General features: G+C 54.2%; 1 protein-coding gene across 3 annotated transcripts; it reads left to right on the plus strand.

Moving 5' to 3' along the window:
• The first annotated feature begins 3,106 nt into the window (after positions 1–3,106).
• Positions 3,107–18,337, plus strand: SNX27 (sorting nexin 27). 3 transcript variants are annotated; one of them, XM_050330573.1, is made up of 13 exons: positions 3,107–3,385; positions 6,298–6,529; positions 7,513–7,705; positions 8,030–8,094; positions 8,534–8,638; positions 9,614–9,692; positions 10,209–10,372; positions 11,557–11,646; positions 11,900–12,049; positions 12,413–12,541; positions 13,689–13,748; positions 14,643–14,705; positions 17,109–18,337. In XM_050330573.1, exons 1-13 carry the CDS (start codon positions 3,126–3,128, stop codon positions 17,154–17,156), a joined length of 1,638 nt encoding a protein of 545 aa, XP_050186530.1. In that variant the 5' UTR covers positions 3,107–3,125; the 3' UTR covers positions 17,157–18,337. The 3 variants fall into 3 exon arrangements, with proteins under 3 accessions (XP_050186530.1, XP_050186533.1, XP_050186531.1); XM_050330576.1 differs by having other exon boundaries at positions 3,122–3,250; XM_050330574.1 differs by lacking the exon at positions 14,643–14,705 and having other exon boundaries at positions 3,122–3,385.
• The last annotated feature ends 273 nt before the right edge of the window (positions 18,338–18,610 follow it).

Raw genomic sequence — 18,610 nt, forward strand, 5'->3', positions numbered from 1 at the left:
TGTCAGAAAACGAGTGCCCATGAACACACCTTTTAGACAAATGGAATAACATCACTCTCCTCCAAGAAACACAGGCCAGGCAGGGCTTTCCAGCCCAGGGCAGAACAGGCAGGAGAACTGCAGGGAACACAGGGAGACACAGGCAGGCATTGCCACTTATTCCCTGCAGCCCTCTCTGCACTTGGGGCTCCTGGCTCTTGATTTAGAAAGAACTGGGGGGGGAACAGCAGAGCAGGAATGCCCCTCAAAAACAGGGGCCTTGGCACTCTGGAGCATCAGAGGAGGGGAGACATGGAGGGGAGACATGGAGAGAGAACAGGAAAGGGGTTTGTTCAGGAACGGGCTGTCATGTCCAGCAGTGATGGCAACTGCAAACACAGGATGCTGCAGGAATGCAGAGGGGGAGCACGGGCCTGGCTTGGATGGAGCCTTTTGCCCTTTGCTCAGGGGCCTCAGCTCCACCCTCTCTGAGAACAGCAGAGAACTGCTGCAGGGCAAGAGTTCATTTAGGCACAAGTCAGTGATGCAGCTGCTGGGCAAGGGGAAGAGGGGAGAGGAATGGAGAGGAACTGACACCAAAATCACACAATCACCACTTTATTGGGACAGTATTGAGCTGCAACACAAAGACATTCACAGCAGGCCAGGGTAAGAGGTGCACACAGGACCACAACACAGCAACTGGGCTTGCAGGAACACCCTCTCCTCAAGTTATGGAGCCAGGGGCTGATCCATCCTGGGGGACTGTAGAGCACTCAGGCATCAGGGTCGAGTCCTACCTGGTCACTGCAAGCAGTTCAGCCCCAGCAGCAGTGGGAGTTTCTGCCTCTCCCTCCAAGACTATTTGGGACCCAACAGCTCAGTACAGTAGAATTCTATCTTCGTGAATATTTTACAAAGTTGAGCTTCAGGAGAACTGAGGCACTTTTCATTATTCTGTGCTCTTCCAGGGCTGCACTTGCCAGGATCCTTTGGGCACGAGGAACCTTCCAGACTGCTCCAAACCTTCACGGCCCACTTGTTCTTCTTGCCCCAGTTGGACCGGCTCAGTGTCCCTGCAGAAAGAGAAAATTCAATGATTCTCTCTGAAATCAGAACCTCCCCTGCTTTGCTTTCCCATTCCATGTTTTGTTCCCTACACAACTGTAATGAGTAGTAATGGTTTAATTTACTCATCAAATTAGTAATAATTGTTTACTCATTAAATTGTAGTGCATGTTATATTCTTATATATATATATGTTATTATAATCACTGTTCTGTTACGGGTAAGAGACTGTAAGTTGTAGAATGGTTCATTAATCTGTCAGCATTGTAAGCTGATGGAGCCTCTGGTGGTCTAGTGGTTAAGGGCGCAGCGCTGTCACCGCCGAGGCCTGGGTTCGATTCCAGGTCAGGGACACTCCTAGGCAGGTGGAGCTCGTTAGCCCTTAAAGGCAACCCACCTACGTCCTAAGGACCTCGATGCCACCGTCCAAGCTCACTTGGCCCCGGCAGATGAACCTTAGGAAGGGTGGGCTCAGTTCTGCGCACACTGTGTCTCACCTAAAAAATCCAATGCGCAGGCTGGAAGGTGTAAAGACCTTCCCCGGATCTTCGCTCGTGAAGACTGGCCATTATTATTGTAAGCTGATAAGCATGTAGTTTGCAGTTCTTAAGCTAGAATGACAGACTATTGTGCCTTGTTAAGTAGATATTTTTGTATCTTATTTTTCTAAAAAGCTTATTGTCTCACAACACGCATAAAGTAACAAAAGGAAGGACAAGGATCCAAGGGTCAGAAACCGAAACGATACAGAGTATCCAAGATGGACATCTGGAGATGCCTGCACACTAGGCCTCAAGGTCTAAGGACTGATTGGAACTATAGAGGGAAAGCACCTGGCAACTAAGATGAGCAAGGAAGGAGAAGCCAACCAGAACCAAATTTGCAAGCTCAGATCCAATAAGGGGACAACAAGTAACAATGAGAGGGAAACTAATAAGAGAATAAAAATTACTGGTTTTGCCTACTGCGCTTGTGGGCTGTGAGTGGAGCAGGGGTCTCCCTGGCCGCCCAGCATGCTGTTTTGCTTATTTGCATTTTATATAAATCTTTAATAAATTTTATTACTGTATTTCAGCTCAGTTTCATTTTACTTATAACACAACCGAGGCCCTTCCGGGTCTTGCCAAGTGGCTGCCGAGGAATCCGACCAGAGAACCTGCCAGGGAGCCATGATCCAGGTACCTGAGGTGCTTGCCCCGGCGAGATGCTCTCACCGTTACTCCTTGAGAGACTCCCCGGAATTGACTGCTCCCCTGCAGAAGCTCCCTTCAAAAAGTGGCCCAGATAACCACTCAGCAGGGTCCACCCCTCGTCATCCTCACTGCCCACACCTGGGGCCGTCGCGCTCGTTTGTCATCCTCACTTGCCCACACCTAGGGCTGTCGCGCCCCTTTGTCATCCTCACTGCCCACATCTGGGGCTGTCTCGCATGGGAGAGGACAGAAGGGTGCATGGAACCACAGGCGAGCCAGGGAAAGGGGCCGGCGCCAGCTGAGGGGCGCTGCCGGAGCGAGCACGAGGCAGGGGCTGTTCTCAGGCGGGGTACGGGACCTGCGCTGGCTCGTGGTGCTTCGCTCTGGGCTCTGGGGTTCTTTTGGGCTGGGGTTGGGTGCGGGTTTTGGGGGACTGCGCACACCCTCCCCTGAGTCACAGCCCCGCCCCAGCTCGCTGCACCCTGCTGCACTCCCCGCAGCCCTTGCTCAGCTGCGTGGGGATTAGTGCCTCCTCTGAAGGTGGCAAATGTCTGTAAAAAAAAGACTAAACATAACCTTAACCCTTCCCGCCATTCCCATGGCAACACTCCCATTCCCACGCCCCGTTCTCATGACAACAATTCCCCGTTCCCATGGCAACCCCGCCATTCCCACCCCCTTCGCGCATGCTCCGCGCTCTCCACGCGCTCCCATCCCTCCCCGCTTACATTTCCCATCACCCCCCGCGGCCAGGGAGTGTTCCCAGTCCTCTCCCTCTCCGGGACTCCATTTCCCAGCACCCCCGGCGGCCAAAGGGGGCCGGCGCGTCCTACGGCGGCCGGCGAGGTCCGTTCCGCGTGACGCGCGCCGTGCGCGGACGCCAAGATGGCGGACGATGAGGGCGAAGCGCGGCCGGGGGCGCGGAACGGGGCCGGGGAGGGTCCCCCGGGCGGGCCCCGCGTTGTCCGCATCGTCAAGTCCGAGTCCGGCTACGGCTTTAACGTCCGCGGGCAAGTGAGCGAGGGCGGGCAGCTGCGCAGCATCAACGGCGAGCTGTACGCGCCGCTGCAGCACGTCAGCGCCGTGCTGGGCGGAGGGGCCGCCGACCGCGCCGGGGTGCGCAAGGGGGACCGCATCCTGGAGGTGTGAGTACGGGGGGGCCGCCACCCCGCAGCCCCCCGGCCCGCACAGTCCCCCGCGGCCCTGCCCGACCCCCCCGCACAGCCCCCCGGGGGAGGGGGGACCGTCACCCCACGGACCCCCACACACTGCCCACTGCTCTCAGAGCCCCCTACACACTGCCCGACCCTCCCGCAAACCACCAGACCCTGCCCATCTCCGCCGTATACCTCCAACCCCCTACCCGATCTCCCCTGCACAGCCCCCCCACAGACGCACATACACACCTCCCCAGAGCCCCCAGACCCTACCCGGGGAGGGGGCGACCGTGGGGAGCACGAGGGAGGTGATGGAGGGGGTTTTGAAGGGTGTTGGGGGGGTCCTGAGGGTACTCTGAGGGTCCCTTGGTGAGGATGTTGTGAGGAGGGGGGGATGACCCCCCCACCCCTCACTGAGGATTTGGGGGATGCCTGAGGGGGCCCTGGACTGAGGGGTCCTGAGGAGGGGGGGGGGGGGTGCTGAGCCCAAACTGAACCCCCACCCCTCAGTGGGAGTTTGGGGGGGTCCTGACGGTGCCTTACTGGGGGTGTTGTGAGAAGGGGGGATTGAGGTCCCACCCCTCACTGGGGCTTTGTGGGGATCTTCAGGGGGCCCTGGATTGAGAGGTCCTGAGGACAGGGGACTGAGCCCAAATTGAGCCCCCCACCCCTTGCTGGCGGTCCTGAGGAGGCCCTGAACTGGGGGACTCGTCTGGCTTTGGGGGAGTCCTGGACCCCCTTCAGCAGGGAGTTGGGGGGCTGATTTGTTCCTCCCTCCCCTGGGGAGGTTTTGGAGGTCCCCTGGGGAGGTTTTGGGGGTTCCGAGGGGAAGTTTTGGGGGTCTCTGATTAGGGCAAAGGGAAGGGGGCCGTTGGGTAGCCCTTACTAGGGGTGAGGAGGGGGGGACGTCCTTCCCCCACCTTAGGTTTGAGGGGCACTGGGGATTTGGGACCATCCTGGATGGGTCAGGGGGGAAATTTTAGGGATAAAATTCCCAAATCCCAGTGTAAGGACCCTCCTGGGGAGGGCATAGGGGCATTTTTGTGGATAAACATCCCAAATTTCAACTTGGAGACCTCAGGGGGGCATTTTTAGGGATAAAACCCCTTGGGTTTCCACACGAGGACCCTCCTGGGGAGGGCAGGGAGGAAATTTTAGGGATAAAATTCCCAAATTCCAACATGAGGACCCTCCTGGAGAGGTTTTCCCTTTACCTTGTGGGGTTTCGGGGTGGGTTTTTTAAGGATTCCTCCAGATCCTATTGGAGTTTTACTTCATGCCAGGTTGGCAAAAGCCCCATTCCCAGTTAATTCCAGGGATTTCCAAGCAGCAGGAATGTTCAGAAGGGCAGCAGTGGCTCTCAGGAGCTGCCTGGACTCACCCCCATGGCCACAGAAATCCCTCTTGGGATTTTGCTCTTTCCCATCTGACCCAATTCCCGACTCCTTGTTTTTTTCCGCCTGGGAGGAGCACCGAGAGGGAGATGGAATTCTGCACCTGGATGAGCAGTGTCTGTGTATTGGGGCTGGGGGGGGGGCGGAATTTGGGGGGATTTTGGGGGTGCTGGGCTGACATCTTCCCTCATTACGAAGCGTTTTGAGAACGCTCCAAGTGCTGGCTTGGGAATTCGAGGTGGGTTTGGAGCCTGGGGCTGGAATTTTGGGATTCCAGGCCCAGGACGGGTGAGGACCCGCCTGAGGGTGGGTGGGGATTAATTAATTGCTGTGTTAATGATGGTTAATGAGGAGGTTTCCGTGTCCTGGGTGTCCCTCTCTGTGGACGGGGATCACGGCAGCTGGATGGAGCGGGAATTCCCTCCTGGTTTATCTATCTGTGTATTCCCTGGGAGAAGTGGCTTTGGTTTGTCCCTAGGTGCTGTGGCACTGCCAGATGTTCCAGGATTCCAATATTTCAATATTCCAGTAGCCCTGCATTCCAATATCCCAGTATTCCAGGGTTTCCAATATTCCTGTATTCCAATTGCCCTGCATTCCAACAGCCCTGTTCCTATGTTTTAGTATTCCGATAGCCTTATATTGCGATATGCTATATCCCTGTATTCCTGTATTCCGGTGTCCTATATGCCTGTATTCCTGTATCTCTATATCCGTATATTCCAGTGTCTCTCTATTCCTGTATTCCAAGATTCCTGTATTCCTGTATTTCAATAACTCTGTATTCCTGTATTCCAAAATCCCTCGATTCCAATATCCCTGTATTCCTGTATTCCAATATCCTGTATTTTTGAATTCCAGTATCCTGTATTCCACTATCCCTGTGTTCCTGTATTCCCGTACTCTAATATTCCAATAGTCTGTATACCTGTATTTCAACATTCCAGTATCCCTATATTCCAACACCCCTGTATTCGTGTTTTCCTGTGCCAATATTCCTGCAGTTCAATGCTCCTATGTTCCAGTGTTCTGATATCCCTACGTCCCTGTTTTCCAATATCCTTATATTCCAATATCCCTGAGCTCCAATGTTCCTATTTTCCCGTATTCCAATCCTAAAAATATCTTAAACATTTTACATATCCTGAATAGGTTAAAAATATTTTAAATATCCTAAATAGCTTAAATATCTTAAAAGCATCTTAAAAATATCTTAAATATCCTAAATACCATAAATATTCTAAATTTCCTAAGTATCCAAAAAATATCTTAAATATATTAAATATCATCTTAATATCCTAAAAATATTCTAAATTTCCTAAGACCTTCCAGGTACCTCCCTATCTCCAAGTGGAACCTGTTCCCTCCTAACCCAAAAACCCACCAGCGGGAAAACTGAACCTCAAGCCTAACCAGGGAATTCCATGGAGTCCCCCCAACTTTCTGAGTGGAGAATTCCCTGGGAATGTGCTTTTGGGATGACCTGTGGGTGTTTATTCTCCCCAGGAACGGGGTGAACGTGGAAGGGGCCACCCACAAGCAGGTGGTGGATCTGATCCGGGCCGGGGAGAAGGAGCTGATCCTGACGGTGCTGTCGGTGCCCCCGCACGAGGCTGAGAGCCTGGATCCCGGAGAGGATTCCCTGGGCCAATCCTTCTACGACTACACGGAGAAACAGGCCGTGCCCATCTCCATCCCCACCTACAAACACGTGGAGCAGAACGGCGAGAAGTTCGTGGTGAGAATTTGAGGGATAATTCGGGGCCTTTCTGCTGGGACGGGAGGGGATTTGGGAGATTTCTGAGGGATTTCCGTGTCTCCTGGGATGAGAGGGATCCTTCCGGAATGGGAAGCTTGATCCACCCTTCTGTGCCTTGGGGGAAGTGTCCATGAGCCTGAATCCCAAGATTTGGGCTTTGGATGCAAAAGCAGGAGTTTGGGATCTCTCTGTGTCTTGTGGGAAGTATCCATGATACTGAATCCTGAGATTTGTGGCTCATGAGGCTCCCGAATATCAGGAGCGGCTGGGCCATCCCCCATCTCCTGGGATTTTTTTATTTAACTCCCCATCCCAATATTTTGTTTTGGAACCTCTCTGTGTCTCATGGGAAGTGTCTATCATCCTGAATCCTGAGATTTGGGGCTTTGGATGCAAAATGAAGACTTTGGGATCTCTCTGTGTCTCATGATCCTGAGTCCCAGGATTTGGGGCTTGGGCTGCAACACGAGGAGTTTGGGATCTCTCTGTGTCTCGTGGGAAGTATCCCTGATCCTGAATCCTGAGATCTGGGGCTTTCAATGCAACACAAGGAGTTTGGGATCTCTCTGTCTCTTGTCAGAAGTATCCGTGATCCTGGGTCCCAAGGTTTGGGGCTGTCCAAGCCTCTTGGACAGTGGGGGCAGCCGGGCCATCCTCTGTCTCCCGGGATATGCCGATTTAACTCCCCATCCCAATTTTTCATTTTGGGGTCTCTCTGTGTCTCGTGGGAAGTATCCATGATCCTCAATCCCAATTTTTGGGGCTCACAAGGCTCCCGGGTATTGGGAGCAGCCGGGCCATCCCCCATCTCCCCAGATTCCTTTATTTAACTCCCCATCCCAATTTTTCCTTGTATCCCAAACCCTCCTTGTTTTCCTCAGTCCCCAGCAGGGTGGGCAGGTCTAGGCTGTCCCAGTGGGATCTTGAAACCTTCCCTGAACATTCCCTGTCCCCCATCCCAGGTATACAATGTTTACATGGCGGGCCGGCAGCTCTGCTCCAAGCGCTACCGGGAATTTGCCATCCTGCACCAGAATCTCAAGCGGGAATTTGCCAACTTCACTTTCCCACGGCTCCCCGGGAAGTGGCCCTTCTCCCTGTCAGAGCAGCAGCTGGATGCCCGCAGGAGGGGCCTGGAGGAGTACCTGGAGAAAGGTCTGGAGCATGGCAGCTGGGAATTGCTGCCCTGGGAGGTGGGAGAGGGGAGCCAGGGAGGCTGCCTGGGCTGCTCCGGCTTGGAGAGGTTCTGGATTCGTGGGGAGAGCCCGAAACATGGAGAACGGGGATTTAAACGGGCGTATGAGGGGGCAGGAGGGGCACGGGGAACAGAAGAGGACCCAGGGGACAGGAGGGGACTCAGGGAGGTGGCCCAGGTGGAGGAATTCCCTTCAGGATAAGTCAGGATGGTGGGACAGGGGCTGTTCCTGGGTGGGAAGGGCCCCCCGTTCCCTCAGGAGTGACGCTCCTTGTGTCTCGCAGTGTGCTCCATCCGGGTCATTGGCGAGAGTGACATCATGCAGGAATTCCTGTCGGAGTCTGACGAGGTGGGTCGCCCTCCCTGGGCTGCTCCAGTCGAATTCCATGGGAACAAACCATGGAATTAAGGCTGGAAAAGTCCTCTGAGCCCATAAAGTCCAACCCAGCAGCGCTAAGGCCACCACTGATCCCTGTCCCCAAGTGCCACATCCACACGTGTCCTGGACAATTCCAGGGACTGGGACTCATCCCCCGCCCTGGGCAGCCCTTCCAATGCCTGACCACCCTTTCCAGGAAGGAATTTTCCCAAATATCCCACCTAAACCTCTCCCTTGAGGCCTCATCCTGCCGTTCTCTGGGAGAAGATCCCTCCTCCAGCATGTCTCCCTCCTCCCAACTCCTCATCCCTCCGGAATTCCTCAATCCTGCTGGAGTTTGAGGCCCAGCAGTGGGGGTTGGGTGGAAAGGACACTGATTTAGGGGCATCTTTTCCCATCTTTGTCCCAGAACTACAATGGAGTGTCAGACGTGGAGCTCCGCGTGGCGCTGCCAGACGTGACGACAGTGACGGTGCGGGTGAAGAAGAACAGCACCACTGACCAGGTGTACCAGGTGAGGCACCTCCTCCCTCACCTGGAATGCCCTCCCTTTTCTGGAATGCTTAAGATTGTCCTCCCTCACCTGGAAAACCCACCCTGGAATGCTGGGAACGCCCCACCTGCCTCTGTCCTGATGGCACCTGGGCACGGGTGACACCCAACACAGGGCAGGGATGCCAAAACACCTTCCCTGGAGCACCTTGGGAGTTCTTTAACTTGCTGGGAACTGGTTTTCCTGGAGAGCCTCCCCCAGCTGGAAAGGCTTCGGGTGGAGGGGTTGGATCCGAGAGCAATTCCGGCAGCCAACGCATCAATCCTTGTGGATGTCGAGGATATTAAGGATAATAAGGATATTAAAGATAGGAACTGGATTCCAGGTGTGCAACGGCCAGAGTATCCATGTTTTAAGTGGAAAAACAAGGGGAAAACCTGGAGAACGCAGGAAAGTGGGAGCTTTTTCCTGCTGTTTTTGGAGGATTGGGATCCATTGGGTCCATGGATTTGGGGGGAATGAGGTGGTGCAGAGAAACACCCTTTGGAAAAAGGAGCTGAAAATCCTGCTGGAAGGGAGGGACAGAAGGTTGGGAAAGAACAGAAGCTCTGGGATCCCAGGGATAAGGTAGGATTTGGGAGGATGTTTGGGACATAGCCTGTGGAATTCCACATGGCCTCGGTGAGTCCTGGCTGTGGGATTATCGCAGGGGGCTGAACGCTGATGGAGTAACATTCCCAGGAGGGAGCCATTCCCGTCATTCCCGCTGGGAATTGCAGCTAGGAAGCATCAGGACACATGACCTGAGTATATGTCCCTTGTGGTGAAGTTTAAAACCCATTGAGGGGGGTGATTCTAATCCCTAGAAAAACCCACCTAGCTTTGCTGGAAGAGTGGGATTCAGGCTTTCTGTGGCTGGGGGATACTTGGGAATCCTGACTTGGCCCCAGAGCTGCTGGTTTGGGTGTTGCTCATCCCGTTTTCCGTGTTTTCCAGGCCGTGGCTGCCAAGGTGGGCATGGACAGTGTCACGGCCAACTACTTCGCCTTGTTCGAGGTGATCAACCACTCCTTTGGTGAGTCCTGGAACCCTTGGGATGCAGGGAAAAGGGGCTGAGAAAGCTCCTGCAGGGCCCCTGGGGGAATATACAGGCCTTGGGGGCGTGTGGTCATGGAATCAGGGAGACTGAGGTTGGATAAGCCCTCAGAGATCCTGGAGTCCGGCCTGAAGCTGCCAAGGCCACTGGGAAAACACAGCCCCAATTCCACAGGGGGCACTTTGGAGGGGTTTGGGGTAATTTTGGGTTAATTTTGAAGAGTTTGGGGTCACTTTGGAGGGTTTGGAGTCACTTTGGAGGGGTTTGGGGTCATTTTGGAAGGGTTTTAACTGTCTACACCCCTCAACATTTTGGGAATTTTTAACTCCTTAAACCCCTCAACTTTCCGGGAATTCTCTCCTCAACCCCAACCTGACACACTCCATCTCCCAGCCCCACCAGCCCCGCAGTCTCCCCTCCCGAGTTCTCCCAGTTCTCTTCTGGCTCTCTCGGCATTCCTGGTGCCCTGATCCCTGTCTCCCGTGCTTTTCCCAGTGCGGAAGCTGGCTCCCAATGAGTTCCCCCACAAGCTGTACGTGCAGAACTACACATCGGCCGTGCCGGGGACGTGCCTGACGCTGCGCAAGTGGCTCTTCACGCCCGCCGAGGAGGAGCTGCTCAACGACAACGACCTGGCCCTCGCGTACTTCTTCCACCAGGTGGGATCCTGGGGACCATGGAGTTATGGGGTCATGAAGTTATGGAGTTATGGTATCAGGGAGTTATGGAGTCGGGGAGTTATGGAGTCATGGTGTCATGGAATCATAGAATCATGGAATCACAGAGTCATAAAATCATAGAGTCCTGGAATCGTAGAGTTGTAGAATCTTAGAATCACAAAATAACAGAATCACAGAATCAGCAAGGTTGGAAAAGCCCTCTGAGACCATCAAGTCCAACCTTTGATGCAACCTCGCTGTGGTTCCCAGCCCACAGCACTGATGCCACATCCAGTCTGCTCTTATAAACCTCCCGGGTCCCTTTCTTCCCGGCTGCTCTCTCCCACCCTGTCCCTGCTGTTCCTTTATCCTGGGGAAGGCTCCTGAGGAGGGGGTCGAGTCATGCTGTGCTCAATCCCACCCAGATTTTTACAGATTTTAGCTCCTGGAGCTACTCTCAATGTGCTGGGAATTCTTCGGGGTGCTGGGAACGAGCAGCTCGAGGTTTCTGGGGAGTCCAGGAGGGGAATCCAGCTTGGATCCAAGCAGTTCCAGGGATGGGGACTTGGATTTGAAGCATAGGGACTTGGATTTGAGCGGTTACAGGGAGGGGGACTTGAATTTGAGGAATGGGGTCTTGGATTAGAAGGATGGGGACATGGATTTGAGTAATTCCAGGGATGGAAAAGAGCCCGACTCCTCCTTGTCTGAGCTGAGCCTCGGATATAAATCCATATAAAAGTCACAGTTATCAAATATTTCATTTCTCAGGCCGGATTTTTCCAGCTTTTGCTCCCTTTTTGGGAGGGAAGTGGCTCAATCCTGGGAACTGAGAGGAGGAACCTGCTCAGTCCCAAAGGAGAAACCCCTTTTTCTGCCGCCATTCCAGCAGCCAAAACTTCCAGATCTGTGTCCCTGGAGTGTCCTCAGCAAGATCCTAGCCTTCCCAAATCCATCCTCTCCTCCCAGGGGACCTTTTTTGAAAGCCCCTGTAGATGTTTGAAGCCCCCCAAGGCCTTTGAGGGCTCAGGGCAGGGGGAAGATCCTATCCTGGAGCTTCTGTGGCGCTGGAATTGGGGCTGGAACTGGGGCTGCGAGCAGCTGGGGTGGGAGCAGGGCAGGGCTGGTGCTCCTCCAGGCCCAACTCCTGGAATTTCTGTCCTGTTTTTCCCTCTGCCTCCAAGGCTGTGGATGATGTCAAGAAAGGCTACATTAAAGCCGAGGAGAAATCCTACCAGTTACAGAAGCTCTGTGAGCAGAAGAAGATGGTTATGGTGAGTGATCCCCTTGCTGGGCCAGGCTTAAATCCCGGGATAAGCCCTTGGGAAGGCCTCAGTCCCCTCTCCTGGGCTTTGTGGGGCAGTACCTGGATGTGGGAGTGGCACAAAGAGATCCTGTTCCCTGTGGGGTCTGGGGATGTTTCAGGGAGGATCCAGCCTTGCTGAGGGTCTAGGGCCACTTGGGGGGTCTCCAGCCTTGCTGAGCTGGGCTTAAGTGCCGGAATGAGCCTGCCTGTGTGTGTGGCAGTACCTGAACATGCTGAGGACGTGTGAGGGCTACAACGAGATCCTGTTCCCGCACTGCTCCTGCGACTCCCGGCGCAAGGGCCACGTGATCACGGCTATCAGCATCCAGCACTTCAAACTGCACGCCTGCACCGAGGAGGGGCAGCTCGAGGTGAGGAGGGGCACCAGTGGGGGGCCTGGGGGGCACAATTAGGGTCTCTGGCATCAGAACTGGGGTCCTGGGGGCACAACTGGGGTCTCTAGGGGCACAGCTGGGGTCCTGGGGTCAGCCCTGACCCCACACCTTGGATTTGTACCTGGACTTTATCCCCCCAATTCCCTGGGATCACAACTGGGGTCTTTGGGGGCACAACTGGGGTCCTTGGGGTCAGCCCTGACCTCACGCCTTGGATTTGTACCTGGACTTTGTCCCCCCTAAATCCACAGGGTTAGTCTTGGGGTCTCCGGGGGCACAACTGGGGTCCCTGGGGGCTCCCCTGGTCTCCCTGTGGCTCCCCTGTGTGTGTCTCCCCAGAACCAGGTGATTGCCTTCGCATGGGAGGAGATGCAGCGCTGGGACACGGACGAGGAGGGAATGGCCTTTTGCTTCGAGTACGCACGAGGGGAGAAGAAGCCGCGGTGGGTGAAGATCTTCACCCCCTACGTGAGTGTCCTGACCCCCTGGATACCCCCCCAGAAACAGGGAGACTCCTGGGCTCCACGAGGGAGGGCCGGGAAGGGATCCCTGGGCATGGAAGGTAGGGCTGATCCCGGGAGCTGCTGCCTCCTCTGGAGCTGCTCTGGAGCTCATCTCCAGAGCTGCTGGTTCCTTTGGAGCTTCTTCGGAGCTCCTGGCTCATCCCTGGAGCTGCTGGTTCCTCTGAAGCTCCTCTGGAGCTCCTGCTTCTCCTCTGGAGCTCTTGGCTCATCCCTGGAGCTCCTGCTTCTCCTCTGGAGCTCCTGGCTCATCCCTGGAGCTGCTGGTTCCTCTCTGGATCTCTTAATTCCTCTGGAGCTCCTGGTTCCTCTCTGGAGCTCCTGACTCCCAGACCAGAACCTCCCAGTTCCCTGCAGGGAACCTGGGATACTCCCAGGCTCCAGGAGTGCTGGGGAGGGAGGGCTGGGAAGGAATCCCTGGGGATGGAAGGCAGGGCTGATTCCAGGAGCTGCTGGTTCCTCGATGGAGCTCCTAGTTCCCCCCTGGAATTCCTGGTTCCTCTGGAGCTGCTGGGTCCTCCCCGGAGCTCCTCTGGACCTTCTGGCTCCTCCCAGGATCTCCTGGATTGTCCAGGATCTCCTGGATTGTCCCTGGACCTCCTGGCTCCTCCCAGGATCTCCTGGCTTGTCCAGGATCTCCTGGCTTGTCCAGGATCTCCTGGCTTGTCCAGGATCTCCTGGATTGCCCCAGGATCTCCTGGATCCTCTCTGGAGCTCCTGGCTTGTCCAAGATCTCCTGGATCATCCCTGGATCCCCTCTGGCCCCCCTGGCATGTCTAGGATCCCCTGGATTGTCCAGGATCTCCTGTGGCTATGCCAGGGTGTGGGATCCCCTGGATTGTCCTGGGATCCCCTGTGGCTGTCCTAGTGTGTGGTATCCCCTGGATTTCCCCAGATCCCCTATGGCTGTCCCAGGGTGTGGGATCCCCTGAATTGTCCCTGGATCCCCTGTGGGGCTCCTGGCTCCTCCCAGGATCGATCTCCTGGCGTGTCCAGGATGTCCCGGGGTGTGGGATCCTTGGATTTCGCCAGGATCCCCTGGATTGTCCCAGATGTGGGATCCCTGGCTCCATCCCCGCTCCGTGTCTCCGCAGTTCAATTACATGCACGAGTGCTTCGAGCGCGTCTTCTGCGAGCTCAAGTGGAGGAAGGAGGTGAGAATTCCCCCTTTTCCCTTCTCCAGGGATTTCTGAGGGACCTCTGCTTCTCCTGGGCCTTAAAAACAGCTCCCCCCCACCCCCCCGGGGAGGAATGGGATAATGCCAGGAATGTGAGGGAGGGAAAGATGGGATCTGGGGTTGGGACACTGTGGCTTTGGGGATGAGGAGATCCAGATGGGAATGTTTGGGGTGAGCCTGGGAAAAGGCTCTTCCAGGTGGGAATGTTTGGAATAATCCTGGGAAAAGGTTGGTGCAGGTGGGAATGTTTGGGATAATCCTGGGAAGGATAATCCTGGGTAAACCCTTGTCCAAATGGGAATTTTGGGGATAATTGTGGTAAAAACCTAGAGCAGGTGGGAATGTTTGGGATAATTGTGGGAAAAGACTTGCCCAAATGAGAGTTTTTGGGATAATCCTGGGAAAGATAATCCTGGGGAAATTCGGCTGGTGCAGGTGGGAATGTTTGGGATAATCCTGGGATAACCCCTTTCTCCCTACCTGGAATTTTCCTGCTCCTCTGGGAGCCCATCTCTGCTCCCCTCTGGGTGTGTCCAGTGGGACAGGGGAGTAAAAACCTGGAAAAGCTTTCCAGGAAAGCCCCAAAACAGGAATCTCCCAAGGAATCCCCTTGGAGAGGAGGGAGCTGGGAATGCCCAACCTGAATCCATCCTGGCCTTCCCTGTGGATCTCAGATTTGGGATTCGTGTCCCAGCTGGAACTGGGACCTTCCTGGGATCCCCCTGCTTGCTCCTGTCCCTGGAATGAACCCCATCCCAGCTCTGGAATCCCAGGATGGCCCTGAATCCCTCCCAGTGCCCATCCTGGCTCTTCACTGTCCCCTATCCCTCCATTTTGATCCGTGTTCCCTGTATTTTTTCCCTTGCCAAGGTGGAGGAGGAGGCAGCAGACCAGGATAATGAAAACTGCAGGAATGACAGGATGTGCAGCAAGGTAACCGGGAAACACCCGGATTCGGGGCATTCCTGGCCGGATCCGGCGTCTCTCCTGCTTCCCTGCTCTGGCCCCTGCCAGGAAATTCCACAGGCTTTTCCCAGTGGCTTCCTGAAGGGAGACCTGACTATCCTCCTCCTGCTTTTCCCGGGATAGAGGCGACTTTGTGCTTCTTCCCTGGCTTTTGAGGTGGGAATTCACCAGGCTTTTCCTGGCTTTGGATCGCCCAGAACGTGGCGCTGTGATTCCCAAATCCCTTCTCCGGAGCTGCAGGTGGAAAGGGTGTGACCTTTTCTGGGATCAGAGGCTTGATCCCAGTGGTTCTCATGTTATCCTGGAATGCTGGATCCCTAAATCCCTCTCGAAGCACTGCTGGGAGCGGGAGTAACCCCCACTTGGGCTCCTGAATATCCCTCTTTTCCCGGCCTTTTTCCTGCTCATCCTAAGCAGGATTTAAAGCCGGTCCTTTAAACTGCTCCAGGATTTACCTGGAAGCATCCATGGATAATCCCCTGCCATCCCCTTGGATCTTTTCCTGCTGGATTTGATCCCAGAGCCTTTGTTGCCATGTCCTGGCCCTGCTGGAGTTTCCCAGGAATCCCAGGATCTGCCAATGCCCCTTTCCAAGCTTGGCTCCCTGGGGATGGATGTGCTCTTGTCCCATGGGATTCTCCTGTGGTTTTCCAGGATCCCCAGTCTCCACAGATCCCCTTTTCCGAGTTGGGAAGCACCCCAGGGATGGATGTGCCATTCTCCCATGAAATTCCAGGATTCCCAAAGTCTTCCTCTTTCCAAGCCTGGAGACTAGTGGCATCCTTAGGGATGGTTCTCGTGTAGTTTTCCAGGAATCCCAACTTCTGCCAATCCCTCTTTTCAAGCTTAGAGGCTCCCCAGGGATGGATGTGTTCTTGTCCCATGGGATTCCAGGAATCCCAACCTTTACCAATTCCTCCTTCTAAGCCTGGAGACTCATAGGATCCCCCCCAGGGATGGATGTGCCACTTCTCCCATGGAATTCCAGGATTCCCAGTCTCCACAGATACCTCTTTCCAAGCTTGGAGACTTGTGGCATCCTTGTGGATGGTTCTCCCGTGGGATTCCAGCAATCCCAGGATCTACCAATCTCCCTTTCCAAGCCTGGAGATTCATATGATCCCCACCAGGGATGGATGTGCCATTTCACCCATGGGATTTTCCCACAGTATTCCAGGAACCCCAAACTGCCAATCCCCCTTTCCAAGCTTGGAAGCTCCCCAGGGATGGATGTCTCATTCTCCCATGAAATTCCAGGAATCCTAAGTTCTGCCAACCCCTCCTTCCAAAGCCTAGAGACTCATAGGATCCCCCCCAGGATGGATGTGCCACTTCTCCCATGGGATTCCAGGATTCTCCATCTCCACAGATCCCTCTTTCCAAGCCTGGAGATTCATATGATCCCCACCAGGGATGGATGTGCTGTTCTCCCATGAAATTCCAGAATCCCAAACTCTTCTGATCCCTCTTTCCAAGCCTAGAGACTCGTGGCATCCTTGAGGATGGTTCACCATGGTTTTCCAGGATTCCCAAGCTCTTCCAATCCCCCTTTCTGACCTTGAAGGCCTCCCTAAGGATAGATTTGCTGTTCTCCCTCCATATTACCACTCCAAATTCCTGTCCTTTGCTTTGCTCTGGCATTGGATCCAACCCTGCATTGTTTAATTAATGAGGGGGGAGAAGAAGGTTTCCAGGCTGGAATTTCCCCCAGAATTCCCAGGGGGAGTTTGGAGTTGGCAGCAAATCCTTGGACATCAGGGAGGGGTCTGGGGTCTGGTCCCACTTCCTGCCCAATTCCAGGGATCTCCTCGATTCAGGAACACCCTAGGTGTTCCTGTGTGAGTTTGGGGTGTCCCTCAAAGCTCTGGGATTCTCAGAGGGATCCAGGAGCGCCTGGATTTGGGAATCCAGGGCGGTCTGGATCTGGGAATATGGTGGCTGAGTGGTAGGAAAGCTGGGAAGAGTGGGAGAGCTGGAGGCAGGGAAGAGCTGGGAGCAGTGGGAGAGCTGGGAATAGTGGGAGGGCTGAGAGCAGTGGGAAAACTTGAAGCGTGGAAAAGTTGGGAACAGTGGGAGGACTGACCCGTGGCTTTGGGATGATCCAGTGGGATTGATTGGGATGGTCCTATGGGTTTGGGATAATCCAGGGGGATTGACTGGGACACTCCAGAGGGATGGGGACAATCCCATGGGATGGGGATGCTCCAGCTGTGCCGCTCTCCCTGGCCTCCCCCCTCATCCCAGACTGGAATCCGGACCATTCCCAACCTCCCCTCCTCCATCCCTCCTTCCCCCGCACCGTATCCCCTTTTCCTGCAGCTCCAGCCCCCCCCCCCCGTCCCTCACCACCTCCTTTTCCTTGTTTTCCAGAACCTTTTCCAGCTGGTCCGGTCACAGCAGAGGGACGCGGCCACTTAACCCCCCCTTCCCCCACCCGGTGTAATTAAATCCCCCCCAACTAAATATTATTAATTAAGGAAAACCTCGTTTGTGCCCGTCATGTTCATGGAATTTCAGAGAAAACAGGGAAAACCAAGGCAGGGAAAACGCCGGGGGAATGATGGGAAAGGGGGAGGGGAGGAGCTTCTCCTTGTTTTTTTACAACTGGAATTTCAAAAAATGCGTCGTTTTCTGCGGGAAAAAATCCCTCTGAAAGCTGTAAAAAAGAGCCCCTAAAAAGTTCATTTCCTGGGGATGCTCCAGGCCAGGATCCATGGGAGTCGTCCCTTTGGATTTCCAGAGAGTGGCAGCACCTCTGGGAAGGGTTTTTTACCCCCATTTCTCCTCCCAATCCATCACTATTTGGAGATTAAAAAGTCCGAAAAGGAAGTAGAATCCCAGGGAAAAGCCTCTCCTGGCAGGGGAGGTTTTGGGGAGGTGATCTGATCATGGATCGGGTAGAGGAGCAAGGAGGCAAAAAAAAAGTTGAAAAAGGTGTTTTCCCAGCTTTTGAGCAGAATTTTTCCATGGCTTGGGGGAGGGGGAAATAACCTGGAAAATCCATTTTTTCTGGATTTGAGCAGATTTTATCCACAATTCCAGGCAGCTGAGCAGCTCCCAGGAGGAAAACTAAGGTGGAAAAGCCATTTTCCCTGGTTTTGAGCAGGATTTTTCCATGGCTTGGGAGGAAAAATATCCAGGAAAAGCCATTTTCCTTGGATTTGAGCGAGATTTTTTCCATGGCCCTGGAAAAACCGGGAATGGGGATGTTGGGAGAGGTTTGAGACCCCCCAACCCCCCCTTTGGGGCTCAGCAATAACCCTCCCAGTGCTCCCAGTTTGGATCCAGGGAAAACTCTTCCCCTCCTCATCCCAGTTTTGCTGCCGTCCAAAACATGGATTTATGGGAGAGAATTCCAGGAGCTTTTGGGGTGTTTTTCATTTGTGAGTCAGAAAAGTGACCAAAACCCCACCCAAAATCCCAGAAAAAAGGGAGAAATAATGGATAAAAAATGGATAAAAAAGCCCTCCCTCCCCCCTCCCCTTCTCCAGCTGCTCCTGCTGTTCCCATTCCTCAGTTTCTTGGTCAGGAAAAGTCACTTTAGTGTAATTAATTGTAACATATTCTTTTAAATAAATTGATTTATTGATGAAACTACAGAGACCTGTGACAGCCTTCCTCCCCCACCGTGGGGGGGCTCCTCACCCACCTCCCCATTAAATTTGGGGGGGTCCTGGAGTGGTTTCAAACCTTCCAACTTTCACTGTTGGTGGGTTTTTTGTGTTTGTTTTTAAAGGATTTTTATTTCGACAGAAAAAAGAAAAACCAAAAAAAAAAAAAATTGTCCAAAGGAACCGCAATAAATAGCAAATAAATTAAGTGACGGCGTCTCCACCCCGAGGGGATTTCACCACCCCCACCCCCATCTCCCC

Source organism: Myiozetetes cayanensis, unplaced genomic scaffold, assembly GCF_022539395.1.
Source record: "Myiozetetes cayanensis isolate MyiCay16 unplaced genomic scaffold, myiCay2020 scf41, whole genome shotgun sequence".
Classification (NCBI taxonomy): domain Eukaryota; kingdom Metazoa; phylum Chordata; class Aves; order Passeriformes; family Tyrannidae; genus Myiozetetes; species Myiozetetes cayanensis.

Bases quoted from the DNA above. Each gene is read 5' to 3' on its own strand.
- SNX27 (XM_050330573.1), top strand. From the start codon at position 3,126: ATGGCGGACGATGAGGGCGAAGCGCGGCCGGGGGCGCGGAACGGGGCC. The intron at 8,639-9,613 runs GTGAGGCACCTC...CGTGTTTTCCAG, and splicing joins CCACTGACCAGGTGTACCAG to GCCGTGGCTGCCAAGGTGGG. The intron at 10,373-11,556 runs GTGGGATCCTGG...TCTGCCTCCAAG, and splicing joins TCGCGTACTTCTTCCACCAG to GCTGTGGATGATGTCAAGAA.